Genomic DNA, 25824 nt, shown 5'->3' with positions numbered 1-25824 from the left:
AGCGTCCGATAGCCATACCAAAGAACAGGGTTTAAATTCCAGTGGGCACAGTGGTCGAAGCCCATTTCTGGTGTCCCCCTGGGGTGATATTTCTGGAATATTACTAAAACCTGTTTAAACCTACAGTCACCCAGTCTTACCGTTTCATTTTCTTTCAGACGTATCGTTGTGGACACAGGCACATGTTCAGCAGTGGTTGGACTGGGCTATTCAAGAATACGGCCTACGTGACGTCGACAACTCCAAGTTTCAACACATTGACGGCCAACAACTGTGTCGGATGAGCAGGGACGATCTTTGCCGCTTGGTGTCGCCTCACAACGCAGAGATGTTGTACAGACATCTAGCCTACCTCAGACAAGGTAAGACAGTTTTGTCTTCACATCGTCCTACCTAAGACACAGTTGTATACACATGTTGTACAGGTATTAAACATATGTGTCTGAAAAAGCAGAGCCAAGTTATATGTACGCAACCATCACCAGGAGCTGCCTTCTGCATCGAACTGACACACTGTCAAATGAATTTCTTTCTCCCCCACGCTCGCTCACCCCTCAAGTAACCGACCAGCTCACCCAATACTTCCCCAACTAATTTATGCACTAAATCACCCGTCTACTCATCTAAGAACTCACGTACAAACTTATCAATTAAGCCTCCCTACATCTCGCCCAGTAACTCACCCAACCACTTACCACATAACTCACCAATTAGTTCACCCACTAAATCACCCGTATACACCCCCAATAACTCACCCACAAACTCATCAACTGCTTCAGCCACTTACCCATCAACTAATTTACCCAATAACTCACCGGCAACTCACCCAATAACTCACCTGACTATGTACTCACCCAGTAACTCACGTACGCACGTTGACGCACATTTTGATCAGCTGCCTCCGAGTGTAACAAAACCGACAGTGTGTGAACAGGACCTCGGTGGGGCGCTAAGATAGCCAAGATGTAAGTGCGTTTACATGCTACGCCGAAAGCCCGGGTTCGATTCTCCAAATGGGTAAATAGAGAACCTCACTCAAGTGTCTACTGATATCAATTAGTAACAAATATACGAGGCTTGTCGAGGATTTTTTTACTTTTATCAATGAGTGTTGATATAACTGATATCAGTAGACACGAGGGTGAGGTTCTATTTATTATCCAAAATCATTCTTCATTAGTTTTCAATGAAAAATGTAAATCTCTTAACACAGCACTGCCATTAGACTTGCTGTGCAACAATGTCATAGCACTGTGACTTAATCAAGTTCATGACGTCATATCATTATCAGGGCTTTGTGCAAATTCTACTGTCTGATCTCACACAAGCGATATCTCCAGTGGAACACAGTTTTGGATGATGTGTGGCGCCATTTCTGGTGTTTCCTTCCGTATTTTTACAATATCGCGAAAAACGTGACAAACACACTTGCTCTAATAATATCCCTTGATCTTTCAGGACCGAGTCCCGCCCGCCAAACACCAGAATTGTCTGAGCCCTGCCCTGGACCGATTGGGATGCAGCGGGCGAGCTACGTGCACAACAGTGGGGGGACGGTCTACGGTACTCCTAAACCACCAGGTGAGATAATTACAGGTGATGACTGTCCTATGACCAGCGTGAGGCACATGTCACGGGAAACATGTACTTTTATTGGCTTACAACGCGAGCACAATTGGTTTTCAGCAACCCATGCTTGTCGTAATAGGCGAATAACGCTTCGGAGGTTCCGTCTCGATGAAGTGGATGGCAGATGTCATCGTAGATTGATGCTCATGATGTTTATCACTGGATTGAATGGTGCAAGCTCGATTACTTACAGGTCTACGCTATATAGCTGGAATAAACACCAAAGAAACAAAACAAGCATTGCCTTACAGGAAGAAGTATTTTATCCGAGCTTAGTGACTAAATTTTAAGTCTCGGTCAGGCTTTGTTTTACCTGCATCACTACTGATCATAAATAATCGAATCCGGGTTGGATAAACCAGATACGTAGTCAGTCATGTCAAAGACTTTTCAGTCGTTTTTTGTAATCTGTCGCTCTAAGGTTTGGGTGTAGTTGACGTATTCTGCTGATAGGATGGTTGAGTTAGTGGGTGAGTTGGTGGGTGAGTTATTGGGTGGATTATCTGTAGCGTTTAGTGGGTGAGTTGATGGGTGAGTTATTGGGTGGATTAATTGTAGCGTTTGTGGGCCATTTGTTAGGTGAGTTGATGGGCGAGTTATTGGATGAGTTGCTGGGTGAGCTAGTGGATGAATTAGTTGGTGAATTGGTGGGTATTGTGGTGAGCTGGATATCGAGTGAGGTGCCTGGTACGTTTATGGGTGAGGTGCGAGTTAGAGGGTGAATTAGTTGGTGGGTGAGCTAGTATGTGAGTTAGTATGTGAGTTACAGGGTGAGTCACTGGGTGAGTTGTCGAGTGAGCAAGCGTAGAAGAGACTAAATTATAAGCGAGCTAGCTGGAGGGTAAAACGTTAAAATACATAACGTTATGTTTACGTCAAAGGCAGATTAAACATATACGATTATAGCGTCTACATCGACATTGGGAGGTTTCAACAGACGGAGACATATCTGATTGGCTAAGGTTTGTGGTATACCACTTCCGGGTCATCCCGTTCTGTTTTAGAAACTCAAACCATTGTCAAGTAGCGTCAGTCTTGATTGGTAGTCTCCGTTGCAGGACACGTGATAGCTACTTGACCAATGAACATAGAGGAAAACTCCGCATTATTCGCAATAATATAAATCTTTCAACGAACCTGTGTTCGTGCAACATATTCGTGCACAATATTTTAATCTATGATATTCCTTCAGCAGTACTACTTGATGATCTGGTGTTGCATATTTTTGAGCGAAGTTACAATTTCACTGTAATATATATAATCTTATATGCATAAAATAAAAGGGTGAACGTCTTTTCGCAATGCTCTACCCAAATCACGGCTTATGAAATGTGCGTTCTTTTGTGCAACCTACCGTCACGGTTTCAACTGGACCAAGAAGAAACCTGATGCGTATACTATTCATACGAATAATACATCCTAGGAATCGTTTTGGAACAGGCAAAAGTGAACGTTGACATTCACAAACACTCGAATACGTGCGTTATAAAATCACCACGTCGCGCTGAAAAGAAATAATTTTCCTTTCAGTCTCTTCGCGTGTGAATTGGAGTTCAGATGTACCAAACCTTTTAAACACTCAAAGCTAACTAAATATAAATATTAACAAATATGCTTTTGTAGTATTTATTTCTAAATGTTGCAACAAACAGGCGGAAATTACTTGAGCAGAGGAAACAGGTGTTACAAGAGTTGTCTCCCTTTGACTAACTCTCGAGGGAGCACACGCTTCAATGGTTCGCGTGCAATGGGATGATGTGATAGAGGAAGGGTTTCATTGTCAACACAGATGACAGCCATGCAACAGTATCGCACGAGCGTGTACAAACATTTTCATTATGCCAGTTCAGCGGAGACAGCAGACAGTGTTTTGGAGCAAATATTAGGCTATATCGTGATGACAGGGAATAGAACGTTCAATGTTTGCCATGAGGATGTGTCAGGGAAAATGGCGACATGTACTTCAATGTGTACGTTCGTGCATTCACACAAAGCGAGATAATTCATAAACAAAGACGCGTTAGATACATTGTACGTGTATAAACATCACAGCTATATGATCAGCCTGGCTTGGACGGTTTTATCAGCCGTTGTCACGTTTGCTGCGTCAGAACCGTTACGCTGATTCTATCAAATAATTACACGAGGTTTAATATTTGTTGACTACTTCTAACATTATGATGATCAGAGCTGTCGTCGGACCTATGACGTCTGTGTGTGTTGGCGTTGATGACGAACACCACAGCATCTGCCGCAGGCTTGTATCTATTAAAAAGTATAAATATATTGTCAGAGACAATGAACTCTATGGACTGCGTTTTGGACTTACACTACCGGACAAAGGGGAGTCCACTCGACATCACTAGTCAAAAAAAAAAAAGAAAAAAAAAAAAAAGAAAAACAGAAACAAGAAGCATGTGACATATGTAACATGATCACCCGGTCACGTTAGTCAGATATTAGTTAGGACAAGCATGCTTGTTGATGACATGTTCTGATATTATCTGTGATGTTTGTGTCTTCATCACGATAAATCCATGTTCTCCATTTTGATTATTTTGAGGAGATATAAAATCGGAGTTTCACGTGAACATTGTCAACGGTGGTGTGTTTCAATAGTTAAAGCCTCCAGTCAGTCATGCTGGAAATTAACTTAAATCGTCTTTCGTTTCTTTCCGAGTACAGTGGAAGCTGTTTGATCCGGCACTCATTTGGGACTGAAAAAATAATCCGGTTTAGACAATGTGCCAGAGTGTAGAGCGGATGATAAATGTGCAAGTCATGGAAGGGATTTTATACCAGTGATGACAACTTGCTGGATTAGGCAGATGCCGGTTTTGGCAGCTTCTACTGTTTTACGTTATATGATTCAAAATTGAATCTTTGAAATTTGTTATTTATTTAAAAGCGGTTTGTAATTGTGCTGTCTAATTGCTATTAGTGGGTTGTCCATTTGTAAATGGCCCCAAAAAACCCCCAAAATAATGTGTCACAAGCTTTTCATTACAATAATTGTCGACTAAGGCTCAACTAGAATATGTTAGAAAATACTCGATTCCGATCATTTGGGTGTCTCAAATTCCACCCTAACGTTGTGATTAGAGAGATGTCTTAATAACTTTAATAACGCTTTTTCCTTTTCGTGGTGTGGTCGACTGAAAAAATACGACGAGACAGGCAACTCTATGTTATGTCGCGAGTCACGGGGTTTCCCGTTGGAACAAATCCCCAGTCACCGCGTACACTACTGCCTGAAAGTTTATTCCCCTTACAGGGGTAGCAACCCGTAAAGCACCTCGTGTGCCACTCGTGTGAAATCCGTGAGCCACGTGTTTGAGAACCGTGAGCCACGCGTTGAAGACTCACGTGCAACCCGTGACACACCTTTTCGGCATCCCCGGTGGGAACACAGTTTTGACCAAAGGAGGACCCATGTTAACCTGAAATTGAAGGACGGAAGAGAGAAATTAGGTTTAAACTGTCTGATAAATTTTTAAAACATTATGAAATGGAGTGTTTGAAAGGCATCTTGAAGTTGGACGAACATGAATACATGACACGTTTTATGGACGTTTTACAAACAACTTTTCTGTTCTGTACACGACGCGTCAGGGTAATTCTTGCACCTTTATCACTGAGCACTCAGCATACACCTGATGTAGAGAATAAAAAAGCCGTGATCCATAAAACGTGCCATGTATTCATTATGAAATGTATTTGCTGATAATGTTTTATGTTTATGTTTTATGATTTTATGTTGAAGGAAAATACGACTGTTATGATCATTCAGACTCACCTTATTTATCTGGGTCCACTTGCACAAAGCGATCTTAACGCTAAAATGATTGTAACTCCCATTCTCCGACATAGGCGTAAGATAGCCGTAGCGCTAAGGTCGCTTTGTGCAAGTGGGCCCTGGTCATTGGTTTCTACATGTGTTGAGATGGTGATTTTGTCATTAAAAGGTTTGTGTGTATTAAATTATATTAAATTACTGAGGCACAACTCCCAGTGACTTTATATATTTGTTCTATTGGATCGTGATTACTTCTTGCTGGCTTCGGTCACATGTGTCAGCTCCTTGGCCGTGACGCAGGGAAGAGCAGTATTTAATTAATGAGAGCCCGTTACATCAAAGGATGCGCATGAGGGAGAGGGTTTTAATAATTGCCGTACCAAAGGTTAAAACAATTACATATGAGTCGTGTGGAGGTCTTCCCATTTACCCTACTCCTATTGGTTTACTAGAAGAAATCACTTCGGCGTGATAATCCTAGTTAATCCTTTATTTTGTTCCATGTGAAATAGACCCGTGAAGATCCGGCGTAGAGTAGGTCTTAAGCAACCCATGCTTTCCATAAAAGTCTTAAGAGGCCACTAACGGGGTCGCGCGGTCAGGTTCACTGACTTGGTTGACACGTAGTCGGTTCTCAGCTGCGCAGATCAATACTTATGCTATTGAACACTGGATTGTCTGGTCCAGACTCGATTATTTACAGACCGCCGCCATATAGCTGGAAAATTGCTGAGTGCGGCGTAAAACGCACTCACTCACTCCCTAAATGTGATACTGTTTATATTTATGAAATAATCATACTATTCAGTTATACAAGTTGTCCATTTATACAAGCCAATACAACATCAGTACTTGAAAGCACAAGTAATGGAAGTATATATTACATGAATAAAACATCACTATGTCACATCAATACACCAAACTTCCAGTAAAATAGGATACAGAGTCATTATATGATATTAGAGTTCTGGCACCAGTTGCTAGTCGCAGTCTCTTGAACCTATCCAAGGCATTTAACAGATCTTCTCTTCCTTGGTGCACGTCTAGCACCGTTTCTTAGCTGAACGTATGCCTCTACCCAGGCTTGTTCTTTTTTAGCAAAAAAGAGTCGTTAGCACTATCAGCGAGAGTAGGGGCGGTGGAGTAGCCTAGTGGTTATAGCGTTCGCTCGTCACGCCGAAAACCCGGGTTCGATTCCCCACATGGGTACAATGTGTGAAGTCCATTTTCTGGTGTCACCCGCCGTGATATTGCTGGAATGTTGCTAAAGGCGGAGTAAATCTAAACTCACTCACTCACTAACTCACTCAGGGAGAGAATGTAGAGATTATCCCAGGCCTTATAAATGATTGTGTGACTTTCGGCAAACACGTCACTCACATCACGATCTCACCCCTCTACATGACTGGCCACAGCAGGGGTAACGAATTCACCCTGTACAATCACTGACTCTTTTAATCCCGCCAGTAAGTTAGGCAGGTGTAAATAAGCCGTCGCGTGTAAGTATAGCATGACCATCAAGAGAGGTGTACATTTAGTCTTGACTGCATATGTTACAAGGGAAAAGAATTTATTATTTTTCGGGTTGTAGAATCATCTGCCAACACTACTTCAACACATCGTTTCGATGCGACATTGTTTTGTCAATACCATATTTTCCACTTCCAATTCTCTTCAATAGCTAAGGTTGGTGTGTTTTAGGGTATTCTATTTAGACACTGCCACACAGTTCAGTATCTTTAAAAAGATTATCAAATGAACTTGAGTAAAAAGTTCTCTTAAAGTAGATAAATTGATATGCGTTTGATTTAACAATGTAGTATCTACAATTTAAAAGTACTGTTTTTTTATGGTAAACTGACTTTGACGTAAAAATACAGCCTCAACGCCCTTTAAAACTAGAGAATAGGTACAAATAGAATGCAACGTCTTAAAACGAGCGGTTGATATGATCCTCACTGATGATCGGTTGTATTTCCTGTAGCCTGTTCGTGTGTCGAGCATATCATTTTGATTGGCAGCATTGCTTAACAGACTGACAATCAGTATATTGGGGCGGTGGGATGGCCAAGTGGTTAAAGCGTTCGCTCATCACTCCAAAGATCCGGGTTCGATACCCAACAAGGATACTATGTATGAAGCCCATTTCTGGTGTCCCCGTCGTTATATTGGTGGAATATTACCAAGAGCGGAGTAAAACTGAACTCACTGCAGTCAGGAGAAAGGGTCTCAATGCAGCGGGTTGTTTAAGAGCAGCTTTTGCTACTGCACCAAACTTGCTGTTTTCTCGATGGGAGAAATGAAGAACGCATCCACATCTTTCAAAGAAAATGTCGACACGACTGATGAAGCTTCTAAATACGCCACGTTAGCGTCATATTGACCGTCGGTCAACCAAAATAATTTTTCTTCCTGCCCTAGAGTGACACCGTCTTCACTCAGAGCCCGGATGTAGAGGTAGTCCTAGAATAACGTCAACTCTCTGAATATATAATAATTACAATTCTTATAGAAACAAGCAATTCCTGTCCAATAGGGACAGTGAGACTAAAGTAGTCCTAGTTTTGACTTGCAATGTAGACGGAATACTTCAAATGGCAACAACAAAGGTTTATTTAGCCGACAAAAAGACGGAAGACCATCCTTAACAGATTTCCTCAAGCCAAGATGGTGCTCCTAGTGTCTGGCGGAATCAAAAACCGATAGAAGGAAACGAAAACGAACACGAACAATGAGTTAAGGATGTCAAAGCGTGTGTTACACCATGAGAATTTTCAAAACAATTGTTGGGAAGGCCAAGCTCATCATGAAGTGAGATTTGTGAGTGGTTATAGATTTCAGGAATATTAATGCCTTGTACATGTCGGATAGGTCAGTGCATGGTCAAGGTAGTTCGAAATCCATCTCGCTGAGATTTAGGTATGAGGATTAATGGATTAAAGACAATGTAAAAAGATGTCTAATCTGAATAAAAAACAATTATATTCGTATAAGAATAAAGAACGTCTTCATTCCTTTTGGGCATTAAATAGAGTTCGCCGTGCAAAATAAAATATAAAGATTTATATTAGAGGAATACAGGATCATCTCTCTCTCTCTCTCTCTCTCTCTCTATCTATCTATCTATCTATCTATCTATCTATCTATCTATCTATCTATCTATCTATCTATCTATCTATCTCTCCTGCTTGAAGTAATATTCCATCTATATATGGCGGTCTGTAAATGATCCAGTCTGGACCTAACAATCCAATGCTCAACAGCATGAGCATCGTTCTACGCAAATGGGATACGATGAAAATGTGTCAATCAAGTCAGCGAGCCCGACATCTGACACGACAAGCAGTGGCTACTGTAGATCAATTCTAACCCGGATCTTCACGGGCCTGTTACAGAAAGTGTCTGTCGCCACAGCAGTTCTATTAACATGAAACAGGTGGAGTTTCACAAACCAGAGAAACGGGTCAGAAAGAGACACGATACCGTATTTGTTCATTTATTTATATTTATATATATATTATACATTTCTAACCCTTATATATATATATATATGAAAATTAAGTAAATAAAAAGAAGATATTTCTTAATTACAAAGCTACACACGTGATCCAAATATGAATTATCACGTATTGCAAATAGCGGGATTTTCTGTTTTAAGTTTCATGCAGATTGAAATGCATATTTTGTTTTGTATTTTGTTCAGATACGACTTTAATTGCATTCATACATGTGAATACTTAAGAAAATGTCATGCCGCATATGTAACATCTGTATTAGGCTCCGTCAACCCCAGCCCGAAACACACGCCACATTTCTAACCCTAAAACTATGTTAATATTTAGCACATACCGAGAAATGACAACTGCATGTATGTAACCCATTGAGGTGAATGGAGGTCAAGGTCATTGGTTACGATGTAGGAGATGAATTTCTAGGTTAGGGTTCTTAGTTCCTGGTGCTGTTAATCTGATTGAAGATACAGCTTTCTTCCTCCGTAACGTCTCGGTGAAACTCTGCTTTCATTTTGATAAGTCACATTTGTAAAATTACTTCCCATTAAATTTCAACTGATTGAGAATATCTGATGTCGCCATTCTTTTACAGTGATTCATTATCACGTGCTTATGGTGTATTCGAAACAGTAAAACGGACTTTGTTTGTAGCAGATATTTTCTGTGGTTATGGAAAATGGTTTTGTGGCTGCATTTACTTTTACTTTATTTGAAATACCACGTTTTAGAAAATGTATATGGTTGATCTTTTTCAAAGACTCAACAACTGCGAAATTCATGTCAGGATTTTGAGAAGACAACTGACATTATCACGTACGGGTATAACCTTCTGAAAGGGACTACTCAAACTACAATCTTTGTTGGTCATATGTATTTCGACTAAGGGACCAATTTATGGCTTGAGGGTGGGGGTGATGATGATTTTAAATTTTTAATGGGCATTCACATTGTACACGCTTCTCCATAAAATTCGTCATCCCCACCCCTCCCCAAACATAAAAGAAAAGACAAAAAGCCATAAATTATGAACGGCCCCTATAGTTTTTAGAGAGAGGCCAGGACAACAAAAGCAAAGTTTGTTATGTCCTTCAGTTTGTTACATGGGCCCGGGGGTAGAAGGCGACTATGTTTGTCCTAAGAGGCGACTAACTGGATCGAGTGGTCAGACTCGCTGACTTGGTTGACACATGTCATCGGTTCCCAATTACGCAGATTGATGCTCATGTTGTTGATCACTGGATTGTGTGGTCCAGACTCGATTATTTACAGACCACCGCCATATAGCTGGAATATTGCTGAGTGCGGCGTAAAACTAAACTCACTCACTCCTATTGTTACATGGGTGTTCTTTACAACTATAGTTTGTATGTGACGAGAAACTCTCTGTATGTAAATCAGTTTTAAACACACCAACGTGTTTGACGAATGAAAATCGCTATTTACTGTTATACTTCCAGCGAGGGGGGGGGGGGGGGGGGGTGTTATTATAATTTCGAACAGAGCAAAGGATAATAGAGCTGTATAAAGATCACAACCACACGTCTCGTATTGACCGCATGAATGTAAATAAGAATCAAACAGTTTCGCAGCATATGATTCAAATATCAATGGATACATGGTAATGCTCTAAAAATACACCAATGCCAGCAAGTATCCCTTCCACGTGACTTCACTGACCAAAGGCTGAAGGAAATGATGTGTCTTGACCCTAATGATACCAGGTGTTACAGCTGAAGCAAGTCGAATAGAATACATGACGAAAATATCAACGTCGCTTTCGTTTGTATAAGTATATATGGGCTTATATTTGTGTGAAAATATAATTATTTTAAGTACTTAAGTACTCCACATGCGGGACACTCAAACAATACGTCCACACCCTCCTTACTTTCACACGGTGAATTGGATACACACAATAATGTTGATGATTGTGTGCATTGTTAAATTTGCCAATTTGTTTCAATGGTAAAAGTAGCATACACAAACACATGCTTATTATATGCTATTATTGAAAAATGTTTCAATATCGCTGCCTAACGGAACGGCCTAAAAGAGTTAAAGTAAAATCATATTTTATACGGATTGTATGTGGATCACAAAAGGTTAAACATTGATGAAGGGGGTTAGCAGTTCACATGGGCCTGATCCGGGTGATGTCACGTCAGTGCAAGTATCTCGTGTTCGTGAAAATAATACATATTTACAAGAACAATTATTTTTGAACGGTCTAAAGTAGTCAAAGTGAAACTTTTACTAGGATCTATACTCTCCTTTCATCATTAAAGGATAAACAAGTTAAATGGTTAACTGCTCATAGAACCTTTATTGTGATGACGTCAGGCCATTACAATCATCTCCAGTTAATATTTATATGTAAACTTACCACAATCAATTTTGAATGGATCTATACTCTCCTTTCATCATTAAAGGATAAACAAGTTAAATGGTTAACTGCTCATAGAACCTGTATTGTGATGACGTCAGGCCATTACAATCATCTCCAGTTAATATTAAAATGTAAACTTACCACAATCAATTTTGAATGGTCTGTGGTAGTCAAAGTGAAGCCTTTACATAGCATCTATATGATCCTTTCATCATTAAAGAATAAACAAGTTAAGTGGTTAACTGCTCATAAAACCTTTATTGTGATGACGCGCCAGGTCGTTACAACCATAGCTGGTTAATATTAAGATACAAATCACGACATTTGATTTTGAATGGTTTGAAGTAGTTAAAGTCATGGCTTTACATAGCATCTATACTCTCATAGTTAAAGGATAAACAAGTTAAATGGTTAACTGCTCATTGAGCCTCTATTGTGATGATGTCAAGTCGTTACAAACATCTCCAGTTTATGTCAAAACATATATTTTCCATAATATATATTTCACTTTGTGCTTACATCGGGCGTATACATATTTACAAGAACTGTCTGAAGTCGTTAAAGTGAAATTTTATATGGCATCTATACAGTTCCACTGAATATGGACGAAATTGGTTAACGATTCACTTGGTTACTGATGAAAAATATATTTACAAGGACAATTTATTGTGACCTGTCAGAAGTAGTTAAACAGAAATCTTTACAGTGAAATCTAACGTTTTGTGGCATCTGTATGTTTCCGTTCATCACAGAATACTGAATATGGGCGAAAGTGGTTAACGGTTCACTTAGTGCTTACGTCAATCGTTACAAGCATCTTTTGTTACTGATGAAATATATATTTACAAGGACAATTAATTTCGAAGGGTCGGAGCTAGTCAAGGTGAAATATTTGCACGGCTCCTTTCACTATAGAGTAAACATCGAAGCAGGTGCAACGAAAATCAGTTTGGACCCTGGTGACGTCAACCGTTACAAGCATCACCTTTAATAGCGATGTGACCTCGTTGTTTCTTTATTACCCCGCACTTTGTAGCCACCGTGGATGCTTGGGCATCGGTCGTCTCATTGTTGCATGTTCCGTAACAGCGTGTGGTCTGACGATAGTGTTAGCACTTTAGAAATAATCACTTACTTAGGCCTCGGCTAGCCTTGATCATAGGTAGTTTACACCTCTTGATGCTAGCCGCCATTGGCCGCAATGTCGTTGAACATTACCGGGTACTTACTGTTTCGGAAGTTGGTTAAACAGCAGGTATTGCCTCTGTGGTATTGGGTAATTGAGGTGTGTATTTACTGTTGATGAAGCGATCGCATGACGGCAAGTGGCTGAATAGAGCCATTGTAGAGCGACTCTCGCGTAAACACTGCCGATGTTTGGGATCGTTGGTGGTTGAACGGTGACGCCTAATCGCGTAGCGTAAGCCGTTTAGCGACATCAGACACTTGATGGTAGGAGTCTCAGATCCGTGCCATTGTTGGTTTTGAAATGGAACAGATCAGCGACCATTGCAGAAACGGCATTCCTTATCGCATGGTTTCTGGGAAAATGTGAAGCATTCGTTCAATGGCCGTCTGGTCGTCGTAACATGTATTCAACCAGTTGGTGTATGATTAACGAATGTAACAGTCATTTAAATAATATTGATCGGGTAGCTGTTTGGGATTTGGGATTTGGATTTGGATTCTGTGGATTCAGGGTGAATACAAAACGATGCTTATCATCCATGTCAGTATATCTTTTCTCTTCAAAGTAACACTCGTTCATGACCCCTCCCGAACTAGATGCATTTCTGAACACAGAGATGAATGGTGTCCTTGAGTAAATTGTTATCAATATTCCAGCAATATCACGCCGGGAAGCAGAAATGGGCTTCACACATTGTACCCCTGTGGGGAATCAAACTCGGACCTTCGATGTGTCGAGCGAACGCTTTAACCGCGAGGCTATTCCACCGTCAGGGATTCCTGCCATGAACCTTTGTATGAACCGGTTCGGTGATAGTTCTTCTTCTGTTTTATGAAACCCAGTGTTAACCCAGAGCAGAATCAAAGGCCATTTTTGCATAATACAGAACGATATACACACGAAATCTGCACTGTTATGAGTGTGTCTAACTGTCACACGAAATACTTTCGTTCAAGAAGATCTTAGTGCGTTTGTCAAACCAAAGATAAACACAAATGATTCCATTTTCATATTTACTACCAAACACGTTCCGACTATATCAAATGCATGTGTTACTGGAAAACTGCCAGTCAGGTGTTCGAGAAGATGTGAACCGGAAAATTATCCATGACTAAACCTGATAGCAAATCGTGATCCATTTTGTGTAGTTTGCTAATGATTAAAAATGAGTGAGCCAAAGATCAGTCAAAAACTGGTGAGTCAAAGTAGGAGGGACCTACGTCTGTACTTCGACTTATCCAAAGTTCGACACAGTACCAATGAGTACCAGTCACCAAGGTTTAGTTTGAGACAGCCGTGAATTCGACACCTCAAAGTTCGACTTAGGCGTAATATGATGACTAAAGAAGGAGTACCCAGTACCAAGCTTTTAGTTTTGAGAGAACCGTTAATTCGACACATTAAACTTCGGTGATTAACTCTGTATGGGCGAAAATTAAATTACATTTTTAAGATGTGTCAATATCCCTGTTGCCATCAGGAAATGCTCGTAATCAGATAGATCATAAATACGTCAATGATTGTCCTGGAATTATACTGGTCGTTGCTGGAGTTAAAGTTAGTTTTAGTGTAAATTCCATAAGTGATCAAAATAGCTGGATAAATATTCCTGTGACATATGACGATAATGTATAAAATATACACATTTACTAAGTGGCAGCGTACTACGGAACTGTCTCATTGTGCCAGTCTACTGCGTTTAGCCATTACCGAACTTCGATCTGCAGACATCCCAGGGAGCGGTCGTCTCAATATCATACCCGGAAAGTAAACATTTGCATCTGAATGATGTCATAACTCACTCGGAAATGATAACTGCACAATTTACTGCTAAAATAATCCAGGTACAAAAAATGAAAATGTCAAATTTCACAAAGCTAACACATTTAAAAATGTCATTACGGCCCTTTCGGCCGAGGCAAATCTGATCGCTAACGCATTTATGGTGTCGATTGAGGCATCGTATGCCAGACTGCCTGGGCAATAAATTTTGACACAATCACTGCTGTTGAAGAGCTCAGGCGTAAAATGATAGTTTGAACAACACTCTCGCTCATTTATCAAACAGCACCGCTTAGTAAACGCTTTTCGTAATTACGACACTGGACGTTTAGGAAACGAACCGGCAATTTCATTTTCCTGAGTTTCAAAAGGTGTGTAAACACCCTGGTTAAAAGCATTTCTTGCACGTTCAAATAGCAGGAAATACAGTAAATATTGAAACTTCTCCACATCATCGCGCAATCACAGTGGGAGGATAACAACGACACAGATTTGTATCAGTGTCGGCTTCCAGGATAGCTTACAATGACTGTCGATAATCTAGACTGAATAATTATTAACCACAGTTGCAGCTCCGGCTGTGGACATCCCGTCTCCGGCTCTGTCATGTTGACCAGTACTGGGTAACCGTGGGACCTCAATTACTGCACGACAAACACGGGCGATAAAACACGTTATCCGCAATGTTTGAAAACCAACCTGTCGCAAACAAAATTATTTTGCTTGAAAAGAATAAACGGAAAATGTAATCAAAATTATAAAAGTGAGTGTTTTTGTAAAGTGAGATAAAATTATGAAATGTTCCATCGGACAAAATGCTGTGCGAAAGCCTATTCATCGACCGGAATCGACTTGTAAGTCAAAGAAACTTGGCGTTTTTTCCCTTCGTCTCCGCGTCAGTTTAGCCTCGGCCGTTATTTTCTGATGGAAATGAAACGTCTAATGTTTGGCAAACTGAAAGTATTTCATTATTTTAAAACGGACGTTGAGCGAGCTCTCTTCCGAATATCGCCGTGTGCAACGAGGCGAGAGCTGAACGAGAAGTGTCTATGAGAGGAAAGAGCCAATGGGACCGCCCTCTGAACTCTCCGGTGGGGAGACGCAAAAAGCCCTACTGATGGCGAGTTCCGTGCAAACATGAGGAGCACGTGGTCGCTTGGTCACATTACACCACTTAGCACCTTATTGATTCCCCGCCGAGAAAGATTAGCTGGCACATTGGTTGATAGAGCCAGCATAGAGTCAATTGATTGGTTAGTTGTAGCAAATTACAGTTATTGTATTAGTACTGGTATATAAAGCTATGGGGGAAATGGGGCGCCGTGCGAGTTGTGTGATTGTAACGAGTGATGAGACACAATTTCCCCATTGCGGTAGTGGATACGGAACTCTCCAGCGGGGCTGTGTGATTTCCAGAGCAAACTCCAGTTTGGAAAAAGGGACGCCCGAACTGGTGTCTTTTACAAGAGTAGTGTAATCATCAACCGTCACACTGGAGAAGACGGTGGAACAAGATATTTTCAGTCTTTGGCGGGAATCTTGGGAGATTAAGTCCCCCATGCATTCTCTAAAACGCCAGGACTACTTCCGGCCGTGTTCATTTCCGGGGATTCCAAGCTTCGTCTTCGCAGGTATAAACTAAGGCAGTGTTCCTTCACAGCACTCAGCGTTTGACGTTAACGTCTTTCCCGGATATTTCTCCTACGACTTTACCTCTAACGTTGAGGGGCAATGAGACTGACAACTTTGTTTTGTGTGTTTTCAGAACCCCCATTTTCCAAGTCACCTTGGACGCCTCAACCTAACCATGCTGCTCAAGGTAAATATATTGTCTCTTTATCTTTATTATAAGATGATGATGATGATGATGATGATGATGATGACGACGACGATGATTATTCAGTAGTATTGTTAGCTTTTATTTATTTTATTATTGTTATTTCTACAATTCCTGCAGTTGTTAATCCTCCAAACTCTGCCAAGTCGATCCTACTGAGATTATTATCATTATTAAATTATTATTAATCTCCAATATTTGCTGCAATATGAACCATTTATTTTGAATGACGCGAGATTATTTGAAGCGATGTAAAATATTTCTACAAAACTGTTCACTTTAACTTTCATGTCATGTTTCCAAGGCTCCTTGACACCCAAGCTTAATTATTCTGGGTATATATATATGTATACTTTATGTTTTGTAATATTTGTTAATAGTGACTGTCACGTAATGCAGTGTCTATTTCTTGACATCCAAGTCCTATCAAATGATATGAACTTTTGACGTTAAAATTGTATGTAATTTCATCCTTTAATAAACGATGTTTAACTATATGAATCAACAAATACGCGAGGGTTTTCGTGCCAGTGGGCTATTTAATACCGTTATCCACGTGCCATACCGTATTGGTCATTATTATGTCCCTCAGTCTGACCAACAAAGCACGTACCTATAATTACACCCGTAAAAGTTGGTGACAGTTTAATGAAGCAGAGATCCCAGTCTGAAAAAAAAACGATTGTCAACGACGCTCACCGGTAAAATGACAAGGGTTAGGAACGAGATCCGCCATCCGTGTGTTCTGCATTGTAACCCCGCAGCGAGCTTTGACGGGACAAAGGGGGCGAGAAAAGGGAGTTACGGGGGCGTACTGTGGTTAATTCTTAGACACATTTTTGTTGTCCTTTAAAATTAGTTTTTTACGTGGAGCTGTCAAGAGACGAGCAATGCCATTAGACGGAAACCTTCACTGCGCAGGCTCATATGACTCAAACGCTTTTTGGCATGTCGTCATAGCAGATCAAATGACGGCCTAGTAACGGGTGATTACTCCTGTTTTCTTTAATGGAGATTTCAGTTGGTATTAGTTTGTCAAATGTTTGTAACCTAACACTACAAACCGGTGTGGTTTGTGGTTTAGGAATGATAAACTCACCCTGGTCTAATTAAAGATCCGATAAGTCATTTCCTTGGCCCCTATTTCGATGAAACAATCGTCTCAATTTCCTCAAGAACAATCCTAATAAATTGTCTTTTTTCTAAAACGTACGATCAAGTAACATGGATTAATTGCGTTGAAGGGACGCTTATGTTAACATCCACGCAGATCCGTGATTGTGGTTGGCAGACGTCTGTAATAATTGCCCTCTGTATTCGTATAATACATAAATCTCACAGGATTAAAATAAATGGTTTTAAATTGTTTGATGTATGGCAGAAAATTATAATAGTTATGTCAGTGTTAACGATGTAATGTTGCGTTTTGCATGTACACTGAGGCAGAATTTCTGTCACGGTTCGAATCTAATGTTATAGAAACTTTCTTTGAGTAATATGAACATATCTATTGTCATAATAGACAAAATGATGTTTGCTTGTAGTAAAAATAAAGCCCTCGAATAAATTTCATTCGTAAAAGCATTAAATAACAACATGAATACACATTCACTAGGAATTTCTAATAAACGGAGGCATCATTTGTACAATTCCTAAGCACCTGTGTATGAATTACTTACGAACAGTTAGAACACGAAGTGTACTGAAAATATATTAATTTTATTATTTAAATAGATAAAAAGGCCAAATTGTACTTGTGAGAGTTGTAACCAAAAATTGTCATTATCCGTTTTGAAAGTCACTATCGTTAGTCATCACATTCAACCTCTTAAAGAATAGCAGGAAAATACCTTAACACCGCCATTAATAAAACTGAGGCTCCGGAGTTCGAACAGAATGCTGTCTTTGTCGTTTTTACCTTGTACTGTTCATAGAGGTTTAATGGCTATTTTTCGTTTCAGCTTATCCGCCAACATCAATCACAAGCATGAAGCCAAATATCGAGAGCCCACACGCACATGCGCAGTGGAGACCACAAAGTAAGGCATTACATATTCACAATTGTATTGTTAGAAAGTAGTTTTTTGTTTGATCAGTGTGTGCTTCTTACCTAATCTTGATCATTATTGAGGGGATTCGGGTCTAATAACATTGGCGTAAATAAGGTATCTAAATCATGGATGTAAATCAAACCGCTGATACATGGGTGCTATTGGGATAGTTAATGACATGGACAAAATCAAATATCTAATGCCACATACCAACCTTGTAACCGTCATACACCACTTAATGACATGGGTGCCTACCTCTTGTCTGATGAGCTGGACATGAGGGGTAAATTGAAAGAATCTAATGGCAGGCACAAACAGCAGGTATGCAATAAAGAGCGCACATTCTAGGAATCTTGAGACGGAGACAAACACCAAGTGATTAATAACAGGCGCACATTCTAGGAATCTAGTGACGGAGACAAACACCAAGTGATTAATAGCAGGCGCATATTCTAGGAATCTAGAGGCAAGACAAATACCAAAGTGAGCATATACCTGGTATCTAAAACATGGACATGTATGAGACACTTAATAACATGGGCATGTGTGAGACACTTAATAACATGGACATGTGTGAGACACTTAATAACATGAACATGTATGAGACACTTAATACCATGGGCATGTGTGAGACACTTAATAACATGGGCATGTGTGAGACACTTAACATGGATATGTATGAGACACTTAATAACATGGGCACGTGTGAGACACTTAATAACATGGACATGTATGAGACACTTAATAATATGGACATGTGTGAGACACTTAATAACATGGGCATGTGTGACACACTTAATAACATGGACATGTGTCAGATATAGGCGAGGTGTGTAATCCACCGACCTTATTTTTTGTGCACGGTATCTATGTAGTTTATATGACAAAGGAGAAATCGTTCAGGTAGATTCATTTGATATGTTTAGATGACACAGAGAATGTGTCTGGTGACGAGGAACACATGTGTTAATTCTGAATGTATGTTTAAATTGATAAATGAGTATGTACGGTATAACCAAGAATACAATTACTCGTTAAGAATTCATAAGAACCGAGAACGTTATTGATTAAGGATGTTTGTGTTAGCTGAGAAGAGTGTGCCATATGTGAATGTATATCTTAACAGGTGAAGTAAGTGCAATGTCAACTGAGACTGTATGCCTGAACATGAGAATGTATACATCATTTCATAATTCAGAATGTGCCTATAAAATGAGAATTTTTGTGATAAGTGAGACAAAGATAGTGGGTTCTAAGTGGGTTTGATGATCATGGAATGGATGTGATGATCATGGAATGTATTCAGTAGCTAAGATGTATGTGATAATGTGTGCGAAGACAGATATTTTATGTGATAGCTGATTTTGCAATGTAACTGGGATCAAATATGATCAAAATATGATCACTAAGATGATACTTAGTAAACTGGAAGAATGTGTGTGAAGACACTTAATTTTCATGTTAATTGAGTATTTAATGTAACTGGGATCGAATATGATGACTAAGAAGGTATTTAGTAAGCTAGAAGAAAGTATTTGATAACTTGGAATAGGTGTGAAGATATTTTATGTGTTAATTGAGCATTTTTAATCTAACTGGGATCGAACATGAAGACTCAGATGATATTTAGTAAGCAAGAAGAATGTGTGTGAAGACAGATATTTTATGTGTTACTTAAGTATTTAATGTAGCTTGGATTGCATGTGATGACTAAGGAGGTATTTAGTAAGCTAGAGGAACTTTGCATGTGTTTTCTGAGAACGTATGTCATGACTTACACGTGTGTCGTTGAGAGTATATGTGTTAACTGATAATGTATGTAGTAACTGTCAGTGCATGTGATAACTAGGAATGCATGTTATAGCTTAGAAGGTGTGTGGTGAGTGGGATTATATCTGTTAAATGAGAATTATCTGTTACTCCAGAATGCATCTGTTCTGTTAAATGGGAATGGTACCTGATGTTGAACGTGGAAACTTTGATTGTACGTAGATAGAGATTGCACGTAGAGACAGATTTGTAGAAAAGGACAAGAACGAACAGAGTTACACGGTGATCACTACATAAGACATACGTTTAGTGATGTTCATTCACCATGTACTGGTGGACGTTTATAGGAAAAATAACACCTTTATGAAAATACTCACATGTGACGAGTGGGCCTCTACTTCACGAAAACAAATTGCCTGCAGGAAGAGCAGGATATCCTGAAAGACGTGTTTGCCTACTTGGAAATATCCATACGTCTTGAAGCAGTGCCAAAAGAAATAACTGGTCTCCGACAGGGTTCCTATATAGATTAGCTTTCCTTCTTTGAGTGAGAAAAAGCTACTCTTCCCATTTCTAATATGCTTTATCATGCAGAGAAATAATACGGGGCTGACTCACTACTATCATAGATGTTCATGTTTATGTTCATACGTGTACAGTTTTGTCAGTATGAATAAATAGCGTATTCGTGTTCTAACATATTAGTATGAATATAAAATATATTGGATACTTATGTAGTGTATTATGTGATTTGGATCTGGGCCTCAGAGTTATTCAATGAAAAATCTGCACTCAATACTTCAGTATCGCTTCTGTGATATTTTTGAAGCTGAGTTCATCACGAATGAGGGCAAGTTTTGAATCAACCAGATAAGAAAGTTGTATATCCAAAAAAATGTCATCATCGCACAGAAAGAACCAGTATGCAGCATGAATTTGATATACACATACACTTACTTATACACTCTTACCTTCATTATTATAGCAGCAGCTGTCAGTTCACCTCAAAAAGGAGTCTGAAATAACCCCGAAACGTTCTGTGTCAAAGAATTAAAAGAAGATTTATCCATAAACGATCTTGGTGTTACATACACTGTTTAACGAAATGTCAAACTTACAAACCTTGAACCAAGGTCAGTAACAGAATCAATATGTTTGCTGCCGCACGTCAACGCTTCAGGTATATGTGGCAGAAGGGAAACTACATTTTATGCTTGGAAACTGATCTGCTGCTTTCTTCAACATTAACAAACATGACAATAAATAAGAACCGATACATTTTACGTGTTTCTAGAAACTCTAGAGTGAACGAATATAAGCTTTAGTTCTGGAATAACATTCCTGCTAGCGTCAGGAAAATGACCTATAATTGTGCGTTGTGAGAAAATGGCAAAACAACGGTCTGGCACTTGCAGGCATTCTCCTTCGTGTCAGCATCCAGGTATAACTGAATCCACCAAGCATCAACGGAGGGCCTACTTTGTGTGTCCTATTATCGTGTCATTGTCGATTACCCGTAGCGGAAGGATATGAAGGCAGTCTAACAATAGGAAGCCCCGTATGCTTCCTGTATTATGCTTGTGAGCTGCAAACTTTAAAGACACCATGCTTGTGATACAACGTCCACTCCCCCTGCGGATTTCCGAAATATATCAAAGAAGCCTTTCAACGTCGGCTGCGCCGTAGATTGGTCGCTGCATTGTTGCGTTTCAAAGGTTTCCCCCAGATTAGATTTCTCATTTTCATTACGGGGAGACAGATGCGGGGAAGGATGGAAGATGCATTCGTATTAACCTTGTCAGACAGGAATCCGCAAAAATGATACTACGTGGAAAAACACGGAGACAAAATACAGCTAATTGCGTAAGATCCTTTGCCTTTCTAACCGGCTGAAAAACATGCGTATATGTTTGAGATGCGTAATGTGATATAAGTTTGTGTGACGTACGTTTGGAAGTTCATGTGAAGAACTGACGATGCACTGCGGTTAAATTCATTTTTAAATATCAGTGTTTAATCGTTTATTTTGTTATGACTTGCAATGAAATGACGATAGTTTAAGTCTTTGGGTTGTCTGAGTTTGGCAGTCTCAAACTTGCATTTAATTGCCCGAGCCAACTGTCAAAGAACCTTGAAAAGAATTGTTCACCATAACAAGTATTCATGGATTGAATTCATAATATAAATAGAGTAGGTATTACCCACCTTGCTAGGCTTTATATTTTGCTCAAATGAGACAATCTAGTTGTTATTACCCCGGATAAACCAAGCTGCTTGTGAGGCGCTAGAAGGCTAAGAGTCTCATGGCTTATTCCACCGGGTACCCATTTTCTGCTGAATGAACAGGCAATTTTGAACAAACTCACTTGCCTCAGGGGAAACCACATGTTTCAAACGTGTTTCATTGTGGGGCAAGGCTGAAACACTAGAATCTGTCAGGAGTCAAGCTGTCACATACGGCCACACATCCAAGGACTCTGCTCACAACGTTGCGTAACTTCAACTGATTTGTGAGCTCTTTGTCCAAAATGATACGTCAGTGTCTGAATTGGTGTCTAATACAGTTTAGACGTGTATCACGTGTATATTCAGTCGAATAATTGACTGTTTTGGGGTGTGTTTGTGATCGTTGCGATGCTTATTTTGAAATTATTTATGACTGGTAGACATACTACCACAAAACCATGCAGTCTGTTGGTTGTTGTGAATGGCGCACTGCTATGAAATGATAGAAACCCACGATGCCTTTCATGTTTAGAAAGGTCACTTTTTGTCTTCCATCTACCCAATATGTAATCTGATTTAGCTCCAAGACCTGACGTAGGTTAAATGAACTTTGACAACCAATCCATCCTACATTAAAAATTGTAACATTAGTTAAAGAGACCCGTCAGAAACCTGTTAGATCAGTGGATCGATGGTCATGATGTCAATCACTGGATTGTCTGGTTCAGACTCGACTGAGTTATTCAGCTGGAATGTGGCTGTATGAAATAAATAAATAAATAAATAAATAAATAAATAAAAGAAAAAAAGAAGCAAAACAAAATAATAAACGAATGAACTAATTTCGTTAAATGAAAATGCACTTTCATCACAGCCTCATGTGGAAAATCTGAAAAACAGTCTCCCATTTCACGTACGCAGTGACCCCAGGTAGCGCATGTCACCGAGCGGACGCTACCTTCCTCCAGGTACCTCCCAGTGACACGCGACTGACGCGTGCCACGTCGAGACTACCCGAGCGTCGTTCCACTTTGTTCATCCACCCGTGACCTGCACTGACCCTGTCTAGATTGAAGGGCTGTTCGCCATGAATGCTCGTGTTTGCTGAGAAGGAAATTATGACTGTGCTCTGAAGTGACCCGCGATGTCCTCTCGCGTTGTCAAATGACTGTCGTGAGCCGCCATTGAAAACAGTAGAACCTGTGGCCTTGTGATGTCACGCAGTGACGCAGGTGTCCTTCAGGGCAGTTGCTCTTGTTTAGCCGAGCGGCGTCACCAACTTCGGTTAATCCAGGAGTTGATTAAAATTCTCGTTATGGATATTTGATTTGTTCTTGTGAAGTATTGGGAATTAAGGACGTTTTCACGGTGAAGAGCAAACTCAAAATGGTAGCCAATATTTATTTTTCACGCTTTCCAGAAAATATTTTCTAAGATTCTTGAATGGTGCGTAAAGCAATAGAGATGGTTTTGATTAACCCTTTCTGCCAAATACACAATTGCTCCTTTAAGAAACATTGCTTTAATACAGAAATTACTTTATAAAACTACAAACTTAAAAAAACCTGAACATTGTCCTTTTTTAACAGGTCGTTTATTCTGGTACATGTTTATTATTATGATAATTATGTATTTAAAACAGATCATTTGTTTTGATAAAGAGAAAACGATTTTTCATTAAAGTGGAACATGTATTCTCGTAAAAGAACTATTTGTGACCTATTTGTGAACTATTTTATATCTGGCATTGTAAACATGTGAACTTAAAAAGATATCCTAATGTCTCTCCACAATTAAAGTTCATAATTTAACAGAAATATCGTGAGCTATTTTGGTCTCCTTACGCCCACTTCGTGGTACAGTGGCTGGCCTTTTGAAAAACATTCTAATTTGAACACAGTTGATGTTTTTACGTTGAACGCTGCTATGCACAAGTTTCTGAAGCATTGGTATATGAAGCAACAGCCTGAAGTTGGACAATAGCTGCACGATAGTTGCAAGTTACGGCCATTTCGCATCTGTCGGACTCGACAGTCGCTGTGGGCTTGTCCTATAGCCCAATTCAGTTAGCCTTCTTAACACTAGACACTTGTAATGCAATTGTCTGACCTCTGTGCTGAGTCTTTCTCTGAGGCCGCTAAAGTACACGCCTCAACAAACACTCAATCTCTTTTTGTTCAGCTAGGGAAAAAATCTTTACGAGTTATTCAGTGTAGCTGGCATTCCTTTTCATTTTCCTTTCCATATCGACTCCATCAGTTAAGCTATCATGGTTACCAAGGGGTAACAATAGATTTGAAAATGCGATTTCACACACCATAAGCGTACTGATGTACAAATCAATGTTTTTGTCATTTGTTATAAACATGTGCTAACTGTTGAAACATGATTCACACGAGATTTGTGATTTCAATACACTGTCTCCACCTGTTACCGAGTAATGACTGGGCGCTTGAGATCGCCATCAGCAGAACTTCCTACCCATTATGAAGTGTTATGGCGACTTCAATGCGGGCGTTATTATCTAACTCATTGCGACTGTTTAAGTCGCTAGAACAATTTATTGCTTTCAAACCAGAGGTTAAAAATCATTCCCGTTGAGTTCGCGGTGGGCGTAAAAAGTTCAAATTTAGGATTGAATGGATTTTAAATTAAATTTAAACGTGATTCAATTCATAACCGCACACTTCTGAATCTATTAAATGTGTATCATGTATTGAGGTGTTTGAGACCTCGCAGGCTAGAGCCAGTACAACAAAGGGGTTTGGCAGTTTACGAGAGAATAATAGCTGTTGGTCTTATTAAGTGTTGAAGCGTGACTGAAATAGCTGGCTGTTTTTTCTGTTGTGGAGAATTGGGTAAACACATTTTAACTGTGGCTTTCTTTCCATAGATCCGTACGACCTTTTCACTCCGATTGCAACAAGATTGTCGAGTTCAGGTAAATATGAGACATTAAAACCGGAATTAATTTTCCAAAAGCTTGAATTTGATGTTAAGAATGAACTTACTGTTTTAACATCTTTGGAAAAACGTTTAATCACGACATCCTGTCCTACTTCTATAAGAGTAGTAGTAACAGCAGCAACAACAACAGCAGCAACTACTGCTACTACTACCACCACTACTACTACTACAAAATATATTTGCAATACCTGAAGTGACATAGCACAAAGTCTGATATTAATTCCTATATTTCTGTGGCACTCTACCCTGCACACTCTCTCACACACTATACATACATGCTAATGGTCTCTACTCTTCTCCATACAAATATACTTACGTTCTCTACTCTCTACCATACAAATGTGCTAGTGGTATCAACTTTCCTCCAAACATATATACTCATTCTCTCTACTCTCCTCCATACATACATATATGCATGCTCTCTACTCTCCTCCATACATATATATATATATGCATGCTCTCTACTCTCCTCCATACATATATATATGCATGCTCTCTACTCTCCTCCAAACATATATATGCATGTTTTCAATACACCTCCAAACATATACATGTATACTCATTCTCTCTACTCCCTTCCATACATGTATACTCATTCTCTCTACTCTCCTCCATACATATATGCATGCTCTCTACTCCCCTCCAAAAATATATACGCATGCTCTCTACTCTCCTCCAA

The 25824-nt window shown here is 39.6% G+C and overlaps 1 protein-coding gene across 1 annotated transcript in view; it reads left to right on the top strand.

The window, feature by feature from the left end:
• LOC137257606 (retroviral integration site protein Fli-1 homolog) overlaps positions 1-25824 on the top strand; it is a 51587-nt gene that overhangs the window by 22087 nt on the left and 3676 nt on the right. Inside the window, exons 3-7 of the mRNA XM_067794928.1 lie at positions 159-362; positions 1459-1581; positions 16060-16113; positions 18093-18170; positions 25072-25119. Of these exons, the coding sequence (XP_067651029.1) occupies positions 159-362; positions 1459-1581; positions 16060-16113; positions 18093-18170; positions 25072-25119 (507 nt within the window). The remainder of the gene's footprint in view (positions 1-158; positions 363-1458; positions 1582-16059; positions 16114-18092; positions 18171-25071; positions 25120-25824) is intronic.

The sequence above is a fragment of the Haliotis asinina genome, chromosome 12, assembly GCF_037392515.1.
Source record: "Haliotis asinina isolate JCU_RB_2024 chromosome 12, JCU_Hal_asi_v2, whole genome shotgun sequence".
Taxonomy (NCBI): Eukaryota; Metazoa; Mollusca; class Gastropoda; order Lepetellida; family Haliotidae; genus Haliotis; species Haliotis asinina.
The sequence above is the reverse complement of the archived record's forward strand: the minus strand, read 5'-3'. Positions and strand labels throughout refer to the sequence as shown.